We start from the raw sequence: 26,015 nt of genomic DNA on the forward strand, positions 1-26,015 counted from the left end.
TCAACTTACTGATGTGGCTGGGTTTTAACCCTGCCTGACTCCATCATGTGGGGGCCATGAGATGGTCAGTGTAAGGTACTGGAACTTGTCCAGTATTAGTTATTTTTTTATCTTTGATTTTGAACATTGGATAATGACTGATCAGTTTGTTACTCAGTTGATTCCAACTCTTTTATCACGTGACCTGAGAAAACCTTTTCACCACGCTTGTTTTTAACTCCAGTATCTACTTTCCCTCGTCTTTTTTTAAAAGGAATATTCATCATAGCTTCTACCCTGACATGCTGGGATTTCACATTCGTATCTAATGCAGCAGTCAGTGTTTGAATATGCGATTAACTTGAGTTTTTATAGCTTCAGGTTCAATAGCCATGCTTTGAATGCTTTTGTGTGTCTTTGAATTTAGACACATTTCCCATTGTTATTATATGTCTGTGTGTGTGTGTGTATATATATATGTGTGTGTGTGTGTGTGTGTGTGTGTGTGTGTGTGTACATATATATATATATATATATACACACACACACATACAGTGTTATTTTAATTAAATCCATTCTTACTGAAGCTTAGATATAGAACTTTAGACACCACGCTATGTGCACGTTATGATTCAACGCACACTTTGCACTTGTATATACATTTGTATTTTGACTTTGGCTAATCACGGTCACCTTTATGATAGATTACCTTTTATAAAAAGGGGGGGGAAATGACCTAAAAATAAACAAACACAAATCAGTGTGCCTTTCCCTTTAAGGAGCAGTCAGCTGGCGTATCATAGCGTCTGTGTGCTCAGATGTTTTCAGGCAGCCGTGTGCCCGATTTAGCCTAATTGCTCAGAGAGCAACAGTTAAAACTTTTGGTAGCTTTGACATGGTAGTTATTTATTGTTTTATTTTGCTTTTTCGAAAGAATACATCTAATTGGGATCGTCTGGGAACTTGACTATTTGCTTTAATAAAAAAATAAAAAAACACCAAAACGAGCAGCGGGTCTTCCACTTGCAACACCCTTCCCCCCACCACTACCAAACTTGCTTCTTCTTTTTCTACCTGCCATCTTTCAAGTATTTCCGTGTCATTCCCTGCCTTCCCTTCCCTTCGCCGTCCTCCGAAGACGACGTTTCGTTTGGGGAGGGGGAAACTAATCCCAACGCCCCACCCACTGATCCGTCGTCAGCTCCCAACCCCAGCCAAACGCATGGGAGAGGGAGGGGGGGGGGTTGTGTTAGCCAATCATATTGCAGCTGCCACAGCGAAGGGTAGCAACAGCGGCTGCGGCGTGCGGGCTCAGCCCGGCGCTGCTGGAAGGAAGCTACATGGACTGGAGTGAAGAAGCAGCGAAGCTCCGTCAGTGGGGGGTGGGTTGGGGGGGAAGAAGACTGATTCGGGTTTTTTTTTTGTTGTTGTTGTCGTTTAGTGTGTGTATTTCGCAGAGCCACACAAACAATTGTATTCGAGAATTTCACGGTTTAAACAAGTGACAAAGCAAGATGACATACGCAGTTGCATTAGTTTAAAACACCAACAACATTGTCTTCTCTCGAGATTTGCTCAGTGTTAAAACGTGATGCATTTTATGAACTTCCCAAGTGTTAAATGTACTGTCCCATAGATAGAGAGGGGTGTGTGGAGGGTTACAATTTACAAGACATTTTTCCGATGTAATTTTTTACTACATTAAACAAAGCCTTCTTCGAGCCATTCAATTCTGACCGTATATTTGTCTCATCAACCACATTTTTTTAAATGTACATCCGCAGTTCAGATTACTTTATATGTAGCGAACTATCTCACAACTCTCCCTCGCCCTCTGTGTGTACGTGCGCGTGCTCGCTCGCTCGCATAAGATTTCTGTTTGTATGCGTGTGATACTATAAATGGACAGAAAGCGAACGCGAGAAGTCCGTTTGGACCAGACTATTTCCGTCGACGTAAAGGTTACACTGCTTCGCTGCCCAAACTCAAGAACAACACAAAAAAAATCGTTCCAATGAAGTCCGCTCCTCATCAACAACACGTTAAACGTGTCGTACAATTGATGATTGATGACGTCAGGTCGTGGATTACCCCGTTAACCCCGTGGTGGCTGTCCAAATGTCTTTTGTTTTTTAAAACAGAAAACGGGGACTGCACTATGCTAAAGTCAGACATAGCAACAATGCCCCCTGTTGCCCGACTATATGGTTCAGTCCCCATGTATTGCAAGGTGCTGGAACCATGTGGGAGGGAGGGAGAGGGAGAGAGGGAGGATGAGCTCCGTCGTAGAGGAAAGCCTCGAAAATGGAGCAGCAGGCGAGAAGCGGCTGTAGCAACTGCCCGCGTGTTGGATTATTTTTACATTTGTTTTAATATACAGTAAATCGAATGTTTCGTTTATAATAAAAACAAAAGAGGAGGAATCGGTGGAATCGCGTAAGAAGAAGGAAGAAGGAAGGGAGTCGACGAAAGACGGAGGCAATAATATACAACAAGCCCCAGGAAGTTGACTTTGGATGCCGTTTGCGTAGCAAAGGGAGATCTTCCATGATCTATTATTGGACTGGTTTTGATTCATTCTTTAAAGCCTCAGTTCGTTCAGCGGAATGGACGGTTTCGGGGAAATTATTTTAGAAGCACAAGGAAGTCCGTGGCCCGCCCGCTGTTTCTAACCACGTGGACAAATTATGCATCTGGACTCGGATAATAGCGTTTTTTTCCCCTTCCCTCCTCCTCCTGACAGACATGCAGCTCTGGTGCAGTGTGCCCGCTTGTAAGGGTACCTTATTTTCTTTATTTTGGTTCTCACAACATTGTTGTGCCCTGGGATTGGAGCTGGACAGGATCGAGTGAAGTCAACAAGCTGCAGTTGCACACTCGCTTGTTGACGTGGTGTTGTGGTGGTTTTTGTTTGTTTGTTTGTTTTTTTCATTTGCACTTTGTTTTGGGTTTTTATTTTGGGGTGGGGGTCCACAAAAAAACAAAAAAATCTTGCATGTTATGGAGATTACGGTCTTTGGTGGATATTTTAAAAGGGCTCCTGGTCCTGAGAGAAGTCTGAACCACCTTGTATGGTGGTATGTGGCCGAGGAGTAAATTTGTGACTGCAACACAGTTCTGTTTTTGAACCGCTCTGTGACAGAACCGCAACAGAACTGTGCATCTGACTGGATTCACCTCAGTCGTAGGGTCCGTCGATTCCCCACCTTTTACCTTTCCGTTGTGGAATATTCTGGAAAAAGTGCCAATTCTTTTTTTCTTTTTTTTTAAAGCTATTTTTAGTGTCAAGGAATGGGGTAGCAGGCAACGGGAAACCACACTGCCCCCTCACCTTACACCCCCCCTCGCCCCAACACCTCCCTTTTCTTCACTTCATCTATCGCACTACCTCGCTCAGCTCACCTGGCAGACCGCTGGATCATCTTGATTTGCACAGTCTTGACCATCACTCGGCTCATTGTGCTCGACATGCAGCTTTAAAGAGCAAGAATATTTACTTTTTTAGCATTATCATGAACTTTCTTGCAGCAAAGAAATACTAGCTGATCTGCACATGCGCTATATGCTTGCATATTACCCAGAAAGTATATGCAGATTTTCTTGTATATTTAAAATATATATATATATATATTTCATAGTTTATGAATAGTCTATGAAGAGCTATTATAGTTCAACCATAAACGTTTGGTGGTGAGAACCTAAATTACTCCACGAGTAATCATCATTTTTAAACAAGGAGTTTGCTACAGATTACACTGTTAAATCATATTTTACTTTCCCTCTCTGTAAAACACAAAGCAAATCCAATTGTGTTTGAGAGCAATATATTGTTTTTCCACCCCAGAAAACACCTTGCATCCGCCATATTTAAGTTTTGTTTTTTGTTTTTTTGCTTTTTTTCACAAACAAGCGACCTGAGCACCAGTTGACTGCCTTACAGAACAATGTCGGAAAAAGAAAAGTTATGAAAAAAAAAGCTAGCGCAAGATGTTACCTTTTGGCCTTATGGTCTGTCCACCATTTCCCAACATTTGGATGTAAATGTTTGAAGTGAACTCTTGGATTAACTAAAAAAAAAAAAAACCCACAAACTTCATATATTTATTTTTTTTGCTGTTTTGTTTTTTAAATTGACGGCACTTTCCTGTTGGATTAAACACTTGCAAAGCATTTCCATGGTGATTACTTCTTCATCGTCTGTGGAGGACAAGACCATGCCCTCTTGCAGGATAGCCCAATCAGAACCCTGGATCAACTCGGCAGTTTTGCACCAAAACAAGAGTCAGTACTCGCACACTCACTCACGCATGCATACAAATCTCGATAAACTCTTTGGCTTCTTGTCCATTCACTAAAATGTGTGTTTTTCATCTGTGTCTTTAAACTGTCGTCAGAGGAATCACACTTCAGTGGTTCATGTGTCCTGGTGAATTTTGGAGTTTAAGTTCACGTCGTGAAATGTTTCCCTTTGTGCGTTTCATTTGGGTGTCATTTTTTTTGTTGGGCGTATGTTGTTTTATAATGACATGGTCTTGTTTGCTGTAGCAGTGGTGCCCGTCAGTGTTGCTTCTGCTGGGATTTTAAATGTAATTTGTCTTGGCTCTTCCGAAGTATGAGTTGGCACATGGTTCCTTCCTGGCAGGGCTAACTGATGTTCTGGTCTGTCTTTGCTCTTGGTACCGAGACAAATATCTGGTCAGTGCAATGTGAGTTTTGTTGCCTGTGGCTTTTTTATATTGACAAAGCTTTTACGTCACTTTTTTTTTTTTTTTTTTACCCACTCTAGTCTGGACAAGCACAACTGAGGTCTAAGAGGAGTTGTCCAATTTGCTTTTTCCTGTGAACCTGTTCCCACACAAGTTCCATAACTTTCTGCCTGGTGGGCCACAATGGGTTCACAATGGAGGGCCGGAGGGTTTGTGACTATTAATACAATTTCTTCAAGTTCGGAGGGCCAGATTACCAAGCTTAACGGGCCATAGTTTGTCCATGCCTGGTCTAAACACATGATGATACAATCACATACTTTGAAGGAAAAAAAAAAACATCTCACAGGTTTGAGATTTCAAAATAGCCATTTACTGCATTATTGCCTCAGTTGCTCTTAGCTTAGTGTAACGGCACCTCTGGACTTTGTTACAGACCAACACAAGCACAACTATGGTCCGATTAAATGGAGAAAAAAATAATAATAATGAAAAAAAGGTGGGTCTTGGCGGTTTGCAAAATACTAGTCAATATTCAGGAAGACCCCCTTTGGTCCCCATCCTCCTGATTGTTTCTCAATACCAATCTAAATTTCCTGAACATGCAGGAGGCCTATAATATCCTCAAAATATGTCATGGATGCAACCTTTTGGCATTAGAGCTAGTAACACCGGCTTTTATTCATTCTTGTGCCAGGTATAAACCCACTGCTCCCTTTTCCCTTTTGTGAATAATATATTTCTCAATATCAATATTAGACAAGCTGATGCTAATTATGCTAATTATTTTTGTGACCATTAGACACTATTTTGCAAACTGGGTTTTGGTATATTTGAAATGAACCCTGGTGTGATTCATGTCAATGTGAATGCAGATGGTGCATCCAATGGACTAAACAAGGAGATGACCTAAGCACAGTGCATTTTGGCACAAACAAACAAACAAAACATAGCGAACAGTGCTCTTCTGCGGAGTGTTTCCAGGAAATCGAGTTTAGTAAAAATTCTGAGTTTGTTACCCCCCCCCCCCTTTTTTTTCAGTTTAATTTTGAATATGCAAATTTCACAAGGCCTCCTACCTGCTTTTAAACAATTCCTTAACATAAAAATAATGCGGAAAGAAAATTTAAGGGAGCAAAATTCATAAGAAAACAGATAAATGAAAGAGTGACCTATGAACAGAGTGTAAACTTTTTTTTATTGTTTTCACTTCTTCCTAACTGCTATTAAACAATTCCATAACTATTCATGAGATCCCCCAAATCAGCGCAGCAATTGTGCCCTGTTGCCAAGTGTCGCCCTCTGTTGGAATAAATGAACGTTGGTGTGATTGTGGCAGACCTGCCACCATGCGCTATCGTGGAGGAACGTGTAGCAAGGAGGCTGCATTACTTTGCGATAGTTCAGATTCACTGTGAAAATGATGAATTCACAAATTGCTGCTTCATTGGACGACAAGGCTTTATCTCAAGTTGATAATACTTATATTTGAATCTTGACGTCAATCCTCAGTCTTTTCCTGCAGAATACGGAGTTTTGATTTTGTTGTTGATGTTTTATTCAAAGCTGTTTTCGAAACCTATTTTTTGGAAGTGGAGATGGGCCAAAAAATATATTTATCTTTTGCGGTCAATATGATTCCAATCATTTTTACTCAAGTGTATGGAAAATTAAAGAACGATTTAAGTGGCAAATTTACTCATTGGTGATTTTCTCCCAATGATACTTTTCTGTTTTGCTACTGCGGCAGTGTTTTTTTTTTTCTTTTTTCCATCTAACTGTCTGTTCAAATTCACAGTTTGAATGTGAAAACCTCTTGTTCCAGCCGGCTGAAAGGACGTTGACGGTTGACATGGCAACATATAGTATTTGCACTTGTGTCGTCCGGGTGCACGTGCATCACTTAAGGCATTTGTACTCGAGAGTTTATTGAACTAGTTCAAATCTTGTTCAAGCGGCTCTGAATCTGGAACTGGATACACAGTTAACTCCGAGTTGTGGAAATGTTTTAATAGTAAGTAAGTCATAAAATAGCTGTCTTTCATCCATTTTTCAGTGAGTCATTTCAAAAAAGAGTTAAATACTGTGTGGCCTCAAAGACAAATATTTTGCCTTAACTTCAATTTTGTTAATTTTCAATTGACATTAAAGCATCTTTTGTACATATCCCATTATGTATTTTTTTTTTCTCCTACGAGGTGGGCCACCAAACATTCCATCCATCTGATCCTGCTCCAGCGCCCCCGCTGTCACATTTTAGAACCCACTGTGGCCCACCAATCAAAAAGTTTGCCCACCACTGGATTAGACCCAGAGTTTGTTGAACCTCCTTCCCTGCATCACCTCTCTGTCGAAGAGGAGACAATTAATTTATGAATGAATGAGTTAAATAAATAAACAATAAAATAAAATGGAACAAATCCTGCCTTCGCCCTATAACAGTTGGGATGGACTCTGGCAAACCCCTGTGACCCTGAGCTCAGGAAGAAGGGGGTATTGAAAATGGATGGATGCATGCATGAAAATGGAACAACGCAGTCGGAGCGAGTAGGCTATCTTGAACAGATGAGTCAATGTTTCGGATGTCCGATGGCATTGAGTTCCACAGTTGGGGAGCAGAGACTGTGGTTAGAGACACGTGGGTCCAGTGACACCGCCTGAACAAAATGGAGGTGGAAAGTGGGTTAGGGTTTTTTATCTTTGTGGAATAACTTTGGGTCGCGACCTAATGATAAAGAAAAAAATGTGGTTCATTGGAAGACTTTGTGGTGGATAGCAATGATGATTTCATTCCTAACCAAGACCTAGAAAACATTATTATATTTTGTCTCTAACTCACAGTTGTCACTCCGCCCAGTGGTTTAGATAAGAAAGAAGTACTTTTGAGTATTTGCTTTGTGTGTGTGTTGCAATAATGTTACATAATTCAATCAATCAGTCAACTTTTATTTACGCGCTTTGCGATTTGCTATTCTTCATTTTCAAATGACGTTTTTGTGGTTGTAGTTGATCTTTCAAAATTTGTAATATTGACAAATTTTTCTTCAACTTTTTTGCACATTATGTATACCGATGTCCTCCAACAAAACTAACGTAATTTACGGAGGGTTGGTAATACAAATATCATTCAGCAAGTGCACCTGACCACTACTTCCTGACTTTTGGCTCATTTGCTCTCCTTTTGTACGAATGCTTGTACCATCACAACCAGGTTAGCTACAGTCACAAATCTATTTTTCTTTTAGGACAGCGTGGCCAATCAGGCTACCATATGCTGCAGTGATGATGGATGGAAAGTAGCATAAACATCAATGCAAAAGAGAAAACAGAATCCAACGTTCCAGTATTGACCTTTATGGAAACACACAGAATATAATAGATTGCCTTTAGAACACATTTGAAGTTTTGTTTTGACTCTAGAACTATTTTTCCCTGTCTTATTTACAAAGGGGTAACAAATTAATACTCCAAACATTACTATTTACAATTATTTACACGGTATTTGCAGAGAACTGTGGTTTTCATCCTGCTTTCACTAAATATTATTTTCTCTGACACTGTTGGTATTTTTAAATACAAATTTTCTTCACGTATACTGTCCAGCAAGAAAGTTCAAGGTCAACATTTTTTTTCGGTCTCCAGTGCCAACTGGGAGGAATTTATAATGGAAAAAAAATCAACAAATAATCATAAAATACATGAAGTGCACTGCACGTTGCAGCTGCATTACCAAATATCTGTAAGGGCTAAACAGGTTTTTTGTAGGAAATGGTGTTTTGCTGGTTTGATCATGCAGATTCAGTAGTATTTGATTTTCCGATCCATATTGATAATACAAATAATACGGCTGACAAGGAAGCACGTTGTGGTGTCGTCTCTGGCACCTGTGACCGCAGAGGGTTATTTTTGGAGGCGCTGCAATTTTGTACCTTTGTACAGTGTTAAAGTGCTATGTTTTCTGCATTTTATTCTTCACGTGGTGTGAACAAGGATGTGTTGTCAGTAAAGTAAAGCAGATCCCCCAAAAAACATTTTCTCCCAAGCAGTGCAGTTCCCGAGATTATTTAAACAAAAGATATTGCCAACGGTTTCTTTGTTAGAGCTCTTCCACTCACCCAGCTAACTAAAGATGCTAAGATGCCAGTGATGAAATGACTTGTTAGATTTTACTAGGGTTGCACCAATACTAATTTCTTACAGAACGAGTAGAGTACGAGTACTTGTTTTTTAGTACTCAACAATACCAATACTGAGTACTTAAAAAGGCCATTAGACATTATAGAATTACTTTGATTTTTCTTTTCCACAGATGTTCTGTTATTTGAACAACATTCATCAGCATGTACCTCAGCGTAGAACAAGTTTCACTGCAACACAAATTTAACAAAATTGTCATATACATACATACATATACGTCTATTATCGGTGTCGCAGTATCTGCACGCATTTTATGAGTACGAGTGGAGTACTCAACCCCAGTATCGGTACCGATACCTGAAACCGGGGTCGATGCATCCCTAGTTTTCATATCAGAATCAGAATTTATAAGAATAAAGAAATTGGCAAATTTTCCGATGAAGGCCAAAAAAAAGGGGCTTCGTGTCTTTGAAAGACCTACCGCCGCCACTGCTGCCGGTGGACGCTTTGTTCTGAATGTATTTCATTGTCTCCGTGTTCTATGAGTGAGGCACAGAAGTGAGTTGGCAGGTCTGGATGGTCCTGCAAGGTCGAAATAAAGCCGGCATAGGTGGCCCGAGGACGGATGTGTGGCATTCATGTGCATGAGACTTCTTTGGGGAAATTTCAATTTGAACTTGACTGCAATTCTTGGCAGATTTTGGAGAAAGATGGAACTCAAACACTCAAAGTAGTAAGGCAACTGTTGATGCTGTTGTACATTAAATTGACTTCATTAGCCACGTAAACACAGGTCATCGACATTAATGATGTATTTTGGTATTTACTTATTCCTTATATGTGTTAGCAGCTGCCCCATATTCGCCATGGAGATGGGCATCGCTAACGCAGCCACTTCAAGTTTCGCTCTGTGTAATTCTGTTATTTTTAACTGGTTGATTATGTAAAGTTGCCTTGTTTTTTGGAAGTAGAATTATGTCTAATCAAGACTTCTTGATGTATCCCGTTTACATACAATCAGAACTGGTAATTACGGTAATCTACAGTAGTAGCAACTGCAGTTATCACGTGATCTGTTTACATCCATCAAAAAGTTATTTTACTTATATTTAAGTAAAATATAGTTCTATTTCCAGTACAGTGTTCAAGTTACAGTAATTTTTTTACTTTTTTGAAGGAAAAAAAAAATGTTTTTAGGCTTTCAGGGTTCTGTGGGGGGTCCGACCCCCACCAGACCCCCTGTATTTTGCACACAGGAGGCATACTTTTAGTGTGTTTAATTGCATTCTGGGGACATTTTTTGGAGTTCTCGTCATTAAGGGTCTGATCAGCTGTATGAAGTATTTATTGCCATAGTGTCTGGAGGGAGAATGCGCCAATAGTTTTGCAAGGCAAAGGTGTAGAGGAGGTCTGCATGAATTTACAAAGTCTTATTGTTGGCCATTAACATGTTTCTTAGTGAACATGATGTCCCAGAATTTGCTAAACATCACATTAGTGTAGTGGTTCTCAACTGGAGTCTTAGAACCCAAACTATTTTCTTCATCATGAAGTCGTGACCCAAATTCATTCCACAAAAATAAAAATGCTAGCCCACTTTCTTTCTTGTCTCGTAGATAAATTATTGAGATGACTGAATTGAATTGTTTGTCCCGCAAAATAAATGCGCAGCATTTTCTCTGTAAATATATTTGTATATTTAGAAATGCCTCTTTAAAAAAAGGGGGCAGGGGAACTGCCCATGAAGCCACAACCCAATCAAAACAGCTCCGACTCTGCTCAGAAGAATGATCTCAATTGTGAAAAAAAATTGGAAAAACCATGTACAACAACAACAAAAACCTATTTACACACCTAGTTTTGAGCTCCTGTTCTTCTTCTTCAGGGAAAAAGAATTGTTGACAAATAATGTATTTCATTGTAATGAGTAGAACAGGAGCCAGTGAGTCATTTCCCAAGAGACATGAGGGTAGTTTGTTTGTGGAAACGTCATTGTCCTTATTCTCTCAGAGTGATCTTTGCTTTGGGTTGGTTGGGCGTTAAACAAAATGTCTGCTAGAGGTCGCCACTCACAAGTCAACAGTTAGTTAAGTCAGTAGTTAGTTAAAGACTTTAAACATTTTCAAACTGATTGACGATTGAAAACACAGTGCAAGTACTACTTCTTAATCAACTACTCCTGGTTTGTTTAGTTTTGTGGTTTATTATTTGGCAATCTGGTATTGGTAGTGGCACTGGTATGGGTGTAGTTATGCGGGAGCATGTTGTGTTGTTAACAGTTTCCTTAACAGTTCATTAAAGCTTGCTAAAAAACAGTCTGCATTCATGTGATCGGTGCCAGTTGTAGAATTTTGCGTTGTGATGTGCACCACCATTAGCCCAGTTTTACACTTCGAGCAGTACGCTGATTCTGTCGGAGTCAGATTTCTGAGTTGTTGTTGCATGTAAATGAATAGGCAACTCCATGAGTCAACAAAAATTACACAAGAAATTATTTACATTTTTTAACAACAGTTTTTTGTGAATGCCTGCCACAGAACCCTTTTGGGGTTTTTTCCCAAGTCACATGTTCAAGTCACAAGGCCGATTGAGTGCAAAGAAAATGACTAAATCGGGACTACTACTTTTATAAAGATCCTAACAGCTTTGCCCGCTGAACACATTCATCTGTCTCACTTACTTTACAGCAATATGGTATTTTACAGCATTTGCAGTGGCACCCATAATGATATTGTAATCACAGTAGGACATAAACCTTTTTATTTAACAAATAGCAAATACAAGTAATTTGTTTAGCAGTCAAGTTTGCTGAGTCATTCTGTCAAAAGAATGCCATCTATCTATCCATAACAACAATTTTCTAAGTGTCTTGACAAAATTTTTTTAAAACAAATTCATCCATGTCTAATGTATTTGTTTCATATTTCTCACGGGTCAAGATAGCCACATTCCCTTTTGTTCATTATACGACCATGGAAACTGTGAGAGTTCAGGGTAAATATTGTAGGATAAGTCACTTTATTCAAAAATAAGCATTTCTTTTTTGTATTTGGAACAATTAGCCGTCACTGATGGATGAATAACTATACTCTATTGCTGTTAGTGGGATGTGTTGCAGCCTCCAGACACAGTTAATTCCGCTCTCAGCCTGCTCTCTGTATTAATAGAACAGAATAGAACGTACCCTTTATTAATCCCACATTAGGGAAATTCGCATAGTACAGCAACAATAGTGCAAAGAGAAGGAAAATAATATTAAACAAAAAGAAAAAAAATATTTATAGAGTAAGTAAGCGAAAACAAGATATTTACATTTTATGAACAGTTGGATTATTTACAGTCATCATTATTGAGGTCTTAACTGAATGTGTCTCTTTTCAATTTGAGTACACGTACTGGCGTCTGGTTTAAAGTTAGGACGGACAGCTTTTCAGTTGTAATAAAAAAATACTCAATTTAATGATTGCATTACATGTTACTTATAACTGTAGACAAGAGCCAAACCGAGTGAATCAAATGTTACAGTATCATGCTTCTATTTATTTTTTTAATATAATTTATATAAAAGTATGTTGGATTGACAAACTTAGTGTTAACGGTTTACATCAGAAAATTTCACTACATTAGAGAGAGAACCCACGCAGACACAGGGAGAACATGCAACAACATGCGTGAGCTATTCTACATTACTGTGTGTGTGTGTGTGTGTGTGTGTGTGTGTGTGTGTGTGTGTGTGTGTGTGTGTGTGTGTGTGTGTGTGTGTGTGTGTGTGTGTGTGTACATTTTTATTTATTATAGAGGTGACTGTACACTGTGAGATGATGATGAAGGTTTGTACTTTTGCTGTGGACAAATTTGGACAATGGGTCCTGCACACAGCAAATATCACCAAATTTCAGATTTCTAGACACATTGGATGCAATCCCTCTGCATTACAGAATGTAGTTATTTTTTTACGTTTTAAAGTTGAACAATTTGATTGGACTTTGTCCAATGAGCTGCTCCTCCCACTACACGGCAACTCAAATGAAGCTGTATAAGAGTTTCTGAGGCTTGCAATTATTTTCATTCATTCATAAATTCATTCATTTATTTCCTTGCTATGTCCCGTCCTTCCTTAACCTCAACCTTTGCTTGCGTCATGAAGTAATGCCTTGGTTATCAGTTTGCCACACCTGGAGAACAAATGTCTACAAAAAAAAACTTTTTACCAAAATTTCTACCATCTGGTTGTTGCAGTTGAAATTGTGACCCATCAGACCAGGCATTATTTTTTTCCCCGTTATTTTTCTGTATTCCAGTTTTGCTGCAACAGCTCTCTTTACTCAGACGCTCTTCTTCATTTCTTGGTTGAAGTTGGTCGAGTTGCTTCTAAAGATGCTTTTTCCCTTTCTATTATCTCAAACCAATCTAGCTAATCTCTTCTCTCATAACAACAACAACAAGTTGGACATAGCTTTGCATCAAAATTCTCAAACACTCAGAACCAGCCTGTGGGGCCATTGACAACTACATCACATTCACAATCACTTAAATCAGTGGTTCTCAACTGGTGGAGTCTCAGGACCCACATGTTTTTTCTTATCATGAAGTCGCGACCCAAATTTATTCCACAGCATTCAAATGTATTTCTCAAAAATTGAAAATGATAACCTACTTTCTATCATGCATTCACGGTACCTCAAAGCGCTTCACCAAGGCCTCTCATTCACCCATTCACACACCAATGAATGGGTGTGAGTGGGTATCTATCAATATACATACACATATACATTTTTTTTAAAGAAAATAAAAATAAAATAAAGGGGAGTCATGACCCAATCAAAACAGATGCGTGACCCACTTTTGCGTTGCGACCCGCAAGTGGAGAAACACGGACTTAAATCAACTTTCTGCTTTCTTGAATTTAACTTAACTTAACTTAACTTTGGGCCCTGTTTCAACTCTTCTGAGTGGAATAATGTCATACTCAATGCTGAGTCTTCATTGTGTTAGGGGTTGTGTGTGTGTGTGGGGGGGGGGGGGGGGGGCATTGCTTTATATACTAAGCCACATTCCTTACTGTTTGTTTTTTCTCACTTCCTTACATTTGGACAGATGATTGAAATAATTGGTTGAATTTTCTTAGAACCATAGGAGCTTGTGTAATTATTAGTTTGTATCCCTGATTCAATTGGCAGTACACCGTTACTTTATATACCTTCATATATAGAGAGATATATAGATATATATATCTATATATCTATAGATATAGATATATATGTATGTATATAGCAATTCAAAAGGAAAACATAAAGAAAAAGCATAAAGTTTCAATGAAGTAGGGATGCACCAATACCAGTATCGTCTATCGGGTATCGATACCGTGGTCGAGTACTCGTAAAACATACATGCCGATACCACAACACCGACATATCTGTGTGTACATGACAATTTTGTTCCATTTGTATTTGTACTGCAGGGAAACATGTTCAAGAAAAACATGCTGAGGAATGTTCAGACAACAATCAAAATCAAATTCATTCTATAATGTGTAATGGCCTAATTAAGTACTCGGTATCTTTGAGTACTGAAATGCAAGTACTCGTACTGTACTCATTCTGTTTAAAAACAAAAATGGCATCTGTGCCTTTTTACTTTATACTAACTGCATAGTTACTTTAACACTAATTACACATACATCTTAATTTGTTCTCTACATTTTTTTTTCTCTTTTCTCTGGAGCAGCTGAGCAGCAATGATGCCATTCTTGGGAAGGGGTTTGCTGAGCCAAACCCTCCCACTCCCATCCCACCCCCACCCCTCACATACACACTGACACACACACACACACACACACACCCAAATCCGATATACACACTCGTATCATGTGTCACACTCGCTGCCTTCAGAGGCCTTCAGATGATTTTTTTTTTTTTTAATTGCATTTGTCCTCCTATGTTTCATATGACCAAGAAATGGAAATCAAGTCTCTTCATTGTACCTGAGAATGTGTTAGTGTGTTAGCTCTACGTGTATATTTACACACTGCGGTATAGAGCAGAAAAAAAAAAGATTCAGCCTCATGCTGTAAAATCAGAAGAGTCTCTTTAAGAGCCAAAGAGACACAGCATTTCCTCCGTCTGGCAACCTCCTCCTCGCGCTGCCATTGGTCGAGGCAACTTCTTTTTCCGTCAGCTGATTCGCCATTGGTATCCAAGGCCTTTCTGGCCAGCGCTCTATAAATAAACTCACTGCTGTCTCAGCAACCAGCCTGCAATACTCATTAGCTACTTCCCCCTCTCTTCTTTTCCCTCGTTCTTACTAAGCAAGTGGCTCCTAATAGCAGCAGCAGCAGCTTCACTCTTCTCCCTTAGCAACAAAAAACTCACTTTTTCCAGTCTGCCTTTTATTTATTATTATCATTATTATTATTATTATTATTATTATATCTCAGCCTGCTTCAGGTTCATTCCTTCCTTCCTTTCTTTTTTTTTCTCTTTATCAATCCGTGAGCCCTGTTTAGAATTACCCTTAGAATGATTTTATTTATCCCACATTGGGGAAATTTATATAAATACAGCAACATGTAGAGCGGTGGAGAAGAAAAAAAATATGAATTGAAAAGAAATAAAATAAACTATTTATAGAGTAAAAAAGGAAGGAAAAATTCCCATCCTCCCCTTAACCAAAGTTGTACTTTATAGAAATGACAGCTCAGTGTGTATCGGTAGATCATTTCTCTCTTTTCCTAAATACTTAAAGGCCAAGTAGAGATCTGTGGGAACACAAATACACATGTATGTTTTCAGTTAGGGTTATAAATTCACTGGAACGCATTATTGTTGTACTTTCACGTACCTGTAATAAGTATTTGTCTACACATCAAGAGTGGGTCAGCTTGTAAGAAGGCCACCGTATTGTGCCAGCAACCCTTTACTGTTTCTATAAGAACGATGTGGGATCAAGTCAGACATGTTAAGGATATTCACAGTACTGCTGTCTCACCACCAGATGGTCCTAGACATTGACACACTTCTTTTGAAACACATTTCTCTGGGTTCATTGGTCAACAGTGTTGGTCAATGTGATATATTAAAAATGGTAGTAGTAGTAGTATTAATAATCATCATCATAATGATCATAATTCATTATACTTTGAAAGTGATTAATGGGCTGAGATGAGAATGAGGTGTCATAGATGTCTATGTATCCAATAGAAACGTCTATGTGTAAGATTTTATTGAAGTGGCTGCAATATGGAGAACAATCTGTGTTTAAAAAACAAAAGATTTTGCGTCATGGGGCACACTACCCTTGTACGGTGCACTACACAGCACGCTGGCCTTGTCCAGTGGTTTTGAGTTGAAATGCAAATAAATGTTCATATTTCTAAACTGTCAGGTGATACCAGTGAGGTGTGTGTTATGTGACAGGAAGGGACAGGAAGTGCTTGATCTTGAACTGGAGTATACTGGAACTCTACATAATCTGTGTATTATTATCTGGTCGTAGCCAGAAACTGTTACAGTGCAACTTGAACTTTACAACGTGTCACCGTTGTAGTTTTGTAAGAAAAGTGTCTGCTAATTGTTACTGTGAAAGTTATGTATAAATTATATACATGAACGTTAAATGAAGTTATTTAGAAGAAGAAGAATTTTTACTATGAGTTATTCATGCTGCATTTTGGTCCATTTGGTCTGAGTCTGGCTGCACCTCGACCACTATGTGGTACTGTGAGGCTTCAGCAGGCGCACAATCTCTTGAGCAGAATGTGGAGCAGTAGTGTGTCTTTGTGTGAGAGGTGACTTTGCACGTGTGTCTTACTTGACTTCTTTCTATTGGCTGTCAAACAGGAAATGTTCAGGATATAGATATGTATAGATGTATAAAAAATGTAATTTGAAGTTGTGCACTCTGGGAATCATGTTGTGATAGAAAGCCAGAACAGAATCATTTTTTACATATTGTTATAAAGACTGACTCAAAAAATAGAAATGTTGGGGGTTTCGAAACACTAATTATGACCATCATTTCTCCCTCTCTCTCTCTCTCTCTCTCTCTCTCTCTCTCTCTCTCTCTCACTACCTCTCTCCCTCCCTCCTCAGGTATCAGCAGCTCAGGATGTCCGCCCACCTCCTCCTCCTACTCCTCCTCCTTCTCCTCCTCCTCCTCCTCCTCCTCCTCCTTCACTGCCCAGGGCTTCTCCCTCGCTGAGCCAGCCATGACCAGCCAGCACACACATACACACCCCTCCTTCAGCTCCATCCACTCCATGGCCGAGCAGCAGGTAAACCCGTTGCTCCAGTGAATCTGCAACTCCGCCCCACCCCTCTCGAGTGACTCCTCCTTTAATTGCCAGTGCCACTGGCATATGGCTGTCTGTCCAGTCTTTTTTTGTATTCCTTTTCACGTAAAAGAAGAAAGCAATGCTTTTTTTTGGACCAGCTACTGCCCCAGTATCATTTATATGAAAACAAAACTATATCTTGATACAAGCTAAGGACAAGCATTGATGGTCAGAGAGCCCAAAGATTCATAAACAGACTATTTGATCAGGTGTATATTAAGGATTTCCAAATTTCACTATTTCCATTCGCTGAATTTGCTGCTTGCTAACGTCGCCGCTGTTGTGCCTTTTTTCTTTTCCAGGTGCTGTCTGATATGACCATACTCCAGCGGAGGATCCCCCCGAGCTTCAGAGACCCTGTCAATGCTCCACTGAGGAAACTCTCTGTCGACCTCATCAAAACTTACAAGCACATCAATGAGGTGCGCTTCGTCTGCGACCGTCTGTTTCCACACATCCATTCTTGTTTTTCAAGTATTTTTTTTTTTTTGTCCTTTTCATGTTGGATATTGTCTACTTATGGTTTCTGACTTATTAGGGACGTTTGATGCTCTTGATTCTGGTTTAATGTCAAACCATATTTTCAGGGACCGACCTTTAAGATGTATAAGGTGGAGAGATATGACAAAAAAACAACAACATGATATTACAGTAGAACTGAAAATTCTGGTATTTTCTAAATATAATGACAAACTAGAATCCACTGTGTAGTCAATAGCAACTTTATTAGCAGCGTCTTCTTAACATTGCGGCAGCAACATAAAAAAAAAAGTTTTGAAGGCTCCGTTGCCTCAATAGAGAGCCGAATGGGTTTGGTGCGTGGTAACCTTCTGTCGAGATAAAATCTGTAGTTTAACTACGACTCCTGGTATTGTCCGTTAAATGCAGCTGTTTTTTTCTTGGAAGTTGAAGGCTCTTCTTCCTTCCTTCCGTCCCTCCGTCACCTAGAAACTAAACACTCGTCATTTGTTTGGGATTTTTCTCTCTCCCCCTCTCTCTCTCGCTCTCTGTCTCCTGCTCAGGTGTATTATACTAAAAAGAAGCGGCGGGCGCAGCAAGTCCCACCCGAGGACAGCAGTACCAAGAAGGAGAGAAAAGTCTTCAACGATGGCTACGATGATGATAATTACGACTACATTGTTAAAAATGGAGAGAAATGGCTGGACCGCTATGAGATTGACTCGCTGATTGGGAAGGGCTCTTTTGGACAGGTAAAAGTGACAAGACACAATTTGAATATTCAGACTTGAATCAAGGGGTTTTTGTTTTTGCGATGCTCTTAAAATTAGCACTGTGAGTGTTTCTTATTGCTTTTATTCATGCTGTTTTATGTTTAGTAACTCGCTGTTAAGGTTTGCCTACGTAGGCAGTGTCTGTCCTAAATTAAAAATTGGGTCCCACTATTCAGAATGAGCCTGGTTTGCCAGTTCAGTGAAAATATGTTTTTGTTAAGACAATAGAATTAGCAGTAGCACAAAAGCATAATGTTCCTACATAATAGTTTCTCTGTAAAGTTAAAATCAGTGAAGTAACACAGGTGGGTCAGACATTCACTTTGATCCTTTTCACAAGAAGTTTCACCCACCCTAAACATCTTCCTAGTATCACAATTTCCAGCAGTATTCAGGGAATTGTGACGCCATTTGATGTTATTTCAAATGCAGTGTTTCTAGATGTTGCTTCCTGGTATTGTCTATTTGTGTGTATCGTTTCTTTCATTTCATTTCAAAAAGGCCAAAAGTTTGATTTATTTTTTTTTTTTAAATGGATCACAGGTGGTGAAGGCGTACGACCATCATGAACAAGAATGGATTGCCATCAAGATCATCAAGAACAAAAAGGCATTTCTAAATCAGGCACAGATTGAACTCCGCCTCCTGGAGCTGATGAATAAGCATGACACCGAGATGAAATATTACATAGGTACAGTGAACCGCACACACATGCACACTCACGCACAGACACACACAGACACACGGTGAGGACGTGCATCCATTTGTAGCTCACGTGTCGTTTCGCATGTGCGCGACCGTCACTTTTTCAATTAGTTTAGTTCATTTGGCTGAAATGACGAGCAGAAGTTGCTCTGAATGTCTTTACAGATTTACTCTCACCAAGGTCGAGCCTGTGTGACCCGAGAGACAATTTTAGCTTGGTTTATAATAACTCCTTGATTTTTAATAAATCTGCCGCTTACGATTTCTGTAAAAGGTTTTATTGCATCTTTATGAAATGTAAAGTGGTTGAGGAGATGATGAAAGACGGAATATCATCATAGCATCACTCATCTGGAGATTTGAACATGGAGTGTGGGCGGCTCACTCTGTGGTGACTGTACTGCAGCAACATGCTAGTTCTAATTTTTCAGCGTCAGGATCTGCGTTTATAATTGTTTTTTGTTACATGGTAGATTAGTCAACCTTGTTATCTGCACAGGTCCTCAGGTGTTAGTTAGTAGAAAACCACTCAAAGTTAAAAGGCTTGAAAAGTGTACACTGTCAAGTAAAACTGCCTCACTTTCCTGTCTGTGTCTCTCTTGTCTCCCCGGCAGTACACCTGAAGCGTCACTTTATGTTTAGGAACCACCTCTGTTTGGTGTTTGAGTTACTGAGCTACAACTTGTACGATCTGCTGAGGAACACCAACTTCAGGGGCGTCTCCCTCAACCTCACCAGGAAGTTTGCACAACAGCTGTGTACAGGTGGGTCCGACGTTTGGATGTATGGGACAGAGGCGGTATGAATGCCCACAAACAGACTTGTGTAGCAAATATTCCTTTGTTGCGTGGTTATTGTTCATTGTGTTGTCTTTACCGTTACATACATAATATACAGGTATATAGGTATGTCGCTGATGGACTACTCTGTAAGACAGTGGATCATGAAGTCACGATCCAAATTTAGATTTAAGTTGAAATGATCAGTAATTCAGTATCGATTTTGGCTTTGACTTTGTAATAGTTCGAGTATTTTATTAAAAATAATGCTATTGGGACAAAACAAAGACAGAGAAACCCCTGGGCCTGTGGCTGTGGTTATATGATCTACATCTTACCCTGATGATTGGGTTTTGATGGACAGTCAAACAGCACATATGAAATTACAAAATTACAACCTGGGCTAAAACACAACAGAAAAAAAGCTTATGGTAAATCAAGCAGTTTAAGGAGCAGATGATTAAAACACAGTTGTTGTTTATTTGTCATTGCTGTTTACAGCATTATTATTTTTGGCCACTCCGGAGCTGTCAATCATCCACTGTGACCTGAAACCCGAAAACATCCTCCTCTGTAACCCCAAGAGATCAGCCATCAAGATCGTTGACTTTGGATCGTCCTGCCAGCTCGGACAGAGGGTGAGCAAGGAAGCGGGTGTAGAAAATCATATGCTGGGATATATGACTGCAGAGTTTTTAACAACCGCCGTCCTTTTCTTCTCAATCTCAGATCTATCAGTACATTCAGAGCAGATTCTACCGTTCTCCTGAGGTCCTGCTAGGAATGCCGTACGATTTGGCCATCGACATGTGGTCCCTCGGTTGCATTCTGGTGGAAATGCACACAGGAGAGCCTCTTTTCAGCGGCTCCAATGAGGTAAGAGTCTTTTTGAAGTCTTTGCTTATAAAGAGTTTTTTTTTTTTTTTTTTTTTCTTGACTTCCCTTTTGGTTGGTTGTAGTGACATTAAAGCAATGCCAGAATCTTACGGAGGTTCGTGTGTGTGTTTGTGTGTTCCTGTGTGCGTCTCTTTTTCAGGTTGACCAAATGAATAAGATTGTTGAGGTTTTGGGGGTCCCGCCCAGTCACATGCTGGATGCAGCTCCTAAAGCCAGAAAGTATTTTGACAAGTTGTCAGATGGTCTCTGGACAGTCAAGAAGAACAAGGATATGAAAAAGGTTTGTGACGCCGCGTGAACACGGTTTCCCATCTGAAAAAAAACTTGTATCTCTCGTCCAGATTTGAACTCCTTAACGTCCTGCTATGTTAGATTCTGAGAGACGGCACAGCGGTCTTGTGTGTTGAGCGTCAGAGTGTGACTGTGTTGTGTTTTGCAGGAGTACAAGCCCCCGGCAACGCGCCGTCTTCATGAGATTTTGGGCGTTGAGACTGGAGGCCCTGGGGGTCGGAGGTCAGGAGAGCCGGGACATGCTCCTTGCGACTACCTAAAGTTTAAAGGTAAAAAGTCGAAGTAGCCTGCAGTAGTAGCAGTAATAGACACTGTGTTAGATTCAAAGTTTCTGCAAAGTTCACAGCAGAGAAATGTCAGTGTGGCAGAACCCGACGTGATTGTGCAATAAAGAAAAAAAAAATGTAAAAAGTGGCAGGTTGAATATAGGTTTTACAAAAGTGGCAAGTATAGATAGAGGTGTTTGAAGTGTTATGCAATACTATACAATATATAATGTAATATAGTTAGTTGCACCTGCGCACCCTACCAATGCATGTCGCACCTGTAATGAAAACCACTGTGGTGTTTGTCCTCTTCCAGACTTGATCTTGCGCATGCTGGACTACGATCCGAAAAGCCGAATCACACCATTCTACGCCCTGCAGCACAATTTCTTCAAGAAAACGACAGATGAAGGAACCAACACCAGTTCATCTACATCCACCTCCCCTGCTATGGACCACTCCCATTCAACCTCCACTACTAGCTCTGTCTCTAGCTCTGGTAGGTCTGCAATTGAGGCATGAGATGCAGGGTACCAGTTGCTAATGATGAGACTCCGTCTCTGCTGGATGGCAGGTGACACTGTGTGGTTCAGGAACCAGATGAACAACTGGCAAAGTGGTCAAAGCATTGTACCAAAAAAACAGACCGATTTTATTTGATAGGATTGTCAGATAGCAAAGGATGAAATTATTTTTCAACGACTTCATCGCTGCAACCAACAGAAATGTGAATGTGACGGTAATTCCTGTTTTCTTTCTTTCCAGGTGGGTCCAGTGGTTCTTCCAATGACAACCGTAACTATCGCTACAGTAATCGCTACTACAACTCTGCTGTTATGCATTCAGACTATGAGATGACCAGCCCACAGGTACACATCAAACTGCTTCTCTGTCAACTTTAATCAAAGTACAAGCATTAAAGCTTTTCAAGAAATGTTATTTCATTTTTAATGAATGAATATTGAGTTCAGTTTTCAACAGACTGTTGAATGAAGTAAGGATTTCAGACCTTGTTGTCTGCAACTCGATATCAACCGGGCCAGCTGTGCGTTCATGTTATGCATGCAACTCTGTTCTTCCTCACTCCATTTTAGAACTGTTGGACCCATCCTCCAACATTATCTTATTAAACTGTAAACAAATGGCAATGTACACACATTTGCTCAATGCAAGATATAAACAGCATTATCCATCCATCCATCTTCTATACATGGACAAGTTTCCAATAATAATAATAATAAAAACGCAGAAAGAGGGAAGTGAAAAGTCTTGAAGCACTCCAGACTTGCACTGTTTTGACAGTTCTACAGCACTCTACAGCGCCACCTTTAAAAAAAAAAAAAAAAAAGGCAACCACCCGCATCCGTATGACTGTTTTCCAGCGACGTCAAGAAAAAGCATTCACTTCTCTCAGTCACGCTGTGGAAAGCTTAGTGAGGGGATTTGCAGATATCTTTAAGTTATTTTATTTATTTCATCCTACGCTGTTATCACACAATGCTCAAACAGAATGTCGGATTTTATACAATTACAGTGACGTATATATTTATATACATATCCATCTTCAGCTCATTTCCAAGAACTCAAGGCCGACATAAGATGTCCTGTTGTTCATACTGCTACTGCAGATTTCCTCATGGAATACCACACACCTTCTTTCAGCCCCCTGTCATTTCCTGTCCATATTTCTCTACATAGGTTTACAAAGGCACAGTGCAGCACCTGTGACTTTCTCTCTACTTCTCTATCAACATTCTCTAACTAAATACTGATTCCAAACCACTACCCTTAGCCTAGCGTCCACTACTCTTCCCATAACCTCATTGTGTGGCTAATTAACTATTATTCATTTATTACTTTGTAGTTGCAACAGCTTTCCTTAATCCTTAAAAGTCCGCCTCCACTCTTCTCCCATTCTCTTTAATGACCAGCAACCTATTCAAACACTACTGCCACTTCCCCTATACTCTTTAATACCTCCACAGTTGTATCATCAGGGCCAAAATGCTTTATAGTCTTCCACACAGCTTCCAGCTACCAAAGTCATCTAGCTGTCTGGCTCATTCAGTCATCGTCCCAACGTTCAAGGTCCCCCTCTCAGGACTCGACTCTTGACTTTTACTCGCTCTTTCTCTCTCTTGTATGTTGTTAACCCAAGTCTGAACCAATCCCGTGTGAAAGTCATAGGATTGACTTGCGTGTTCACTTTGGAATAGGTTTTACAGGGTATGCCCCTCCTGACGCAACCCTCTGGATTTATCCAGACTTTCGACTGATGCAAAGAGGACACTGGCTTATGTGTCTTGCCACAGCGTTTGCCCCGTGATCGGAATTCTCATTTTCAGCTCACCTGCAAACTTAACATTCTTCCTTTTTATGACAGAATCACAGTTGGTATATTTTAGAAAATGTCTCAATGTTGGTTGTATTCTCCCCACCAGGCTCCTTCTCAGCAGCAGATGAGAATGTGGCCAGGCAGTGAAGGTGGAGGTGGGGGTCAGGACCCAGCATACACCCAGTTGCTGCTTCACAAGCCAGCTGCCTCCCAACAACACCAACGGCACTTCCTGGACCAGCCCCACCACCCCCACCCTACTTACTCCCACCATGGAAATGGTGAGCGTGGCCTGCGACAGGGTGGACAAACGGGCATCAGTGGAGTTGGGGGTCAACAAGGATCGCCACCCCAGATGAGTGACAGCATGGATGTTGGTGTGTCTCTAGGTCTACACCACCTCGGGGCGGTGTCTTCCATGGAGGCCTCACAGTTTGGTTCTGCTTCACTGCCCCTTGCTTTGCCAATTGGATTGTCTGCCTTCCGGACTCGTACAGCCCCTAGCGCACCAGGGCCAAAAGCCCCACCTCCTGAGGACTACTACCCTGCCTCCAACAACAATAACCCTGCAAGCAGAGGGAGGCCAGACTCAGAGGAGGGGCCAGCCAATTCTTGATAAAACCTGAAACATGCCCTAAAGCCATACAATTTTACCTACAACTACACGAGTACAGCCAGAGCTCAGAGACAAAGAGGTAGACTTTGCGCTGAAAGGAGATTGTGAAAGAAGATGGTTCGTACTGCACAGGAGGAGGAGGAGGAGCAGAGGAGGAGGAGGAGGAGTAAGGAGGAGGAGGAGGATTCCGAGAAAGCTCTCCTTTTACTTTGTTTTAGTTTGTCGTTTGTTGCGACTGTACTTTTAAAGGAAGACAATGTGAAAATTTTGATTTTAATATATTATTGTTGTTTAATATTTTATTTTTTTTTTGCGTTTGATGAGTTGTGTGTTGTAATTAGTTATTAAGTTAAGCCTGGAGAGGAGGAGGACAGTGAGAGAAAAGAACATGCTTTTCCATCTTATTTTATGTGGTGGCTGTAGAAGAAGAGCATCTGTTCGGTTTTTAGCCATTGCATTAGTGTATTTATACTAAAAGCTTCCACAGAAAAGCAGTCTTAACAATTGCAGAAAAACGTACATGGGATATGCACACGTATACTGTATATATATATTGCTGCATCAAGAATACAGTAACAGGTTTTCAAAATATTTGTGTGGTTAAGACAGGACTCGGAATCTGTCCTGAGGTGTTCAACTCTGTTTTTGGTGTTTGTGTCCTCCTCTGTTGTTCTCCAGATGCTTGTGTAAGAATACAGGGGATGGAGGGATGAGGAAAGAGGAGAAGATCAGGACACTAAAGCCACCGTGGCCACTGTAGGGATCTCTCCTGTTTCTTCCCCTGCCTCCCCGTGCCTTTCTTCATCTCCTCCTCTTTCTGTTGTCGTGTTTCTCCTCCAAACAGCTCCTCCTCTCTGTGCTGCTAATCATGATGACAAGTTGTCTGGATTGCTGCTAATGATCCAACACAGATCAATAAAGAAATAAAAAGTAGAAAACAAATTTTAAAAAAAGAAACTTTTTAATCCTTCTGCTTAGGAGAAAAATGACAAAATAAGAACCACTGCATCTTAATGTATTTATTACTATTTAACATGAAAAAAGAAACTGAAAGTAACCCCTTTTTGCTCTTCTTTGTTTGGTTGCCTTCTTTTTTGCAGGTGAGCTCTCATTGGCTATTGTAACAGTGACGGTGACTAGTGTCATGGGAATGCCACTGGTTGAGAGGGCTGGGTAGAGGGAAGGGGTTGGGGCAAAAATGAAGTTGGATATATAATAAAAATAAAGAATATACTTTTGCACACCAAAGTCAAACAACCATCAGCTCTCTACTTTTCTTTCAGTTGATCTGATCCACCATCGACCAATCCAGCAAGCTCCAATGCTCGTGTGCTGTTATGTCTTTGTGTCCCCTATTAGACACATTGTAGCAGAGAAGATTAAGCTAAAGAAAATGTGAAATGCCCAGTAAGTTCAGTAATAAAATGAAAAAAACAAAACAAAAGAAATTGCTCTAAAATGTACAGAATGTTTGTTTTGAATTTGTGCACCGCAATTGGCTGTTCCACGGCCTAAAAAAAAAAAAAAAAAAAAAGACGTTAGTTGATTGATCGTTCTAGGGGTAGTTCACTCCAATTAACAATTTTACTTATCCACTACTCCCCCATGTATCTATAGAAGCCATGCTGACACTTTCCAATCAACAAAACTTTTAGAGAGGGAATTAATTCCACCCATTGTAAGCCTTTTTGTGTCCAAAGACTCCAAAGTAACGGACAACAAAATCTCCACGCATGGTTT

General features: G+C 40.2%; 1 protein-coding gene across 2 annotated transcripts in view; it reads left to right on the forward strand.

Annotated features, from left to right (window-relative positions):
* dyrk1b (dual-specificity tyrosine-(Y)-phosphorylation regulated kinase 1B) overlaps window positions 1-25,228 on the forward strand; it is a 38,295-nt gene extending 13,067 nt beyond the window's left edge. The window contains exons 1-13 of one of the 2 annotated variants that reach the window (XM_076041058.1): window positions 2,239-4,260; window positions 16,913-17,094; window positions 17,457-17,576; window positions 18,177-18,365; window positions 18,930-19,077; window positions 19,706-19,855; window positions 20,372-20,508; window positions 20,600-20,746; window positions 20,907-21,047; window positions 21,207-21,327; window positions 21,641-21,823; window positions 22,090-22,193; window positions 23,766-25,228. In XM_076041058.1, coding sequence (XP_075897173.1) covers window positions 4,155-4,260; window positions 16,913-17,094; window positions 17,457-17,576; window positions 18,177-18,365; window positions 18,930-19,077; window positions 19,706-19,855; window positions 20,372-20,508; window positions 20,600-20,746; window positions 20,907-21,047; window positions 21,207-21,327; window positions 21,641-21,823; window positions 22,090-22,193; window positions 23,766-24,275 — 2,238 coding nt within the window. In that variant the 5' untranslated portion in view covers window positions 2,239-4,154 and the 3' untranslated portion in view covers window positions 24,276-25,228. Of the gene's footprint in view, window positions 1-2,238; window positions 4,261-16,912; window positions 17,095-17,456; window positions 17,577-18,176; window positions 18,366-18,929; window positions 19,078-19,705; window positions 19,856-20,371; window positions 20,509-20,599; window positions 20,747-20,906; window positions 21,048-21,206; window positions 21,328-21,640; window positions 21,824-22,089; window positions 22,194-23,765 lie in introns of those variants that run through there. The other variant, XM_076041059.1, reaches the window with a different exon arrangement.
* Window positions 25,229-26,015: the final 787 nt, after the last annotated feature.

The sequence above is a fragment of the Nelusetta ayraudi genome, unplaced genomic scaffold (genome assembly GCF_046127955.1).
Source record: "Nelusetta ayraudi isolate G7.1 ecotype Tasmania unplaced genomic scaffold, CSIRO-AGI_Nayr_v1 ptg000063l, whole genome shotgun sequence".
Taxonomy (NCBI): domain Eukaryota; kingdom Metazoa; phylum Chordata; class Actinopteri; order Tetraodontiformes; family Monacanthidae; genus Nelusetta; species Nelusetta ayraudi.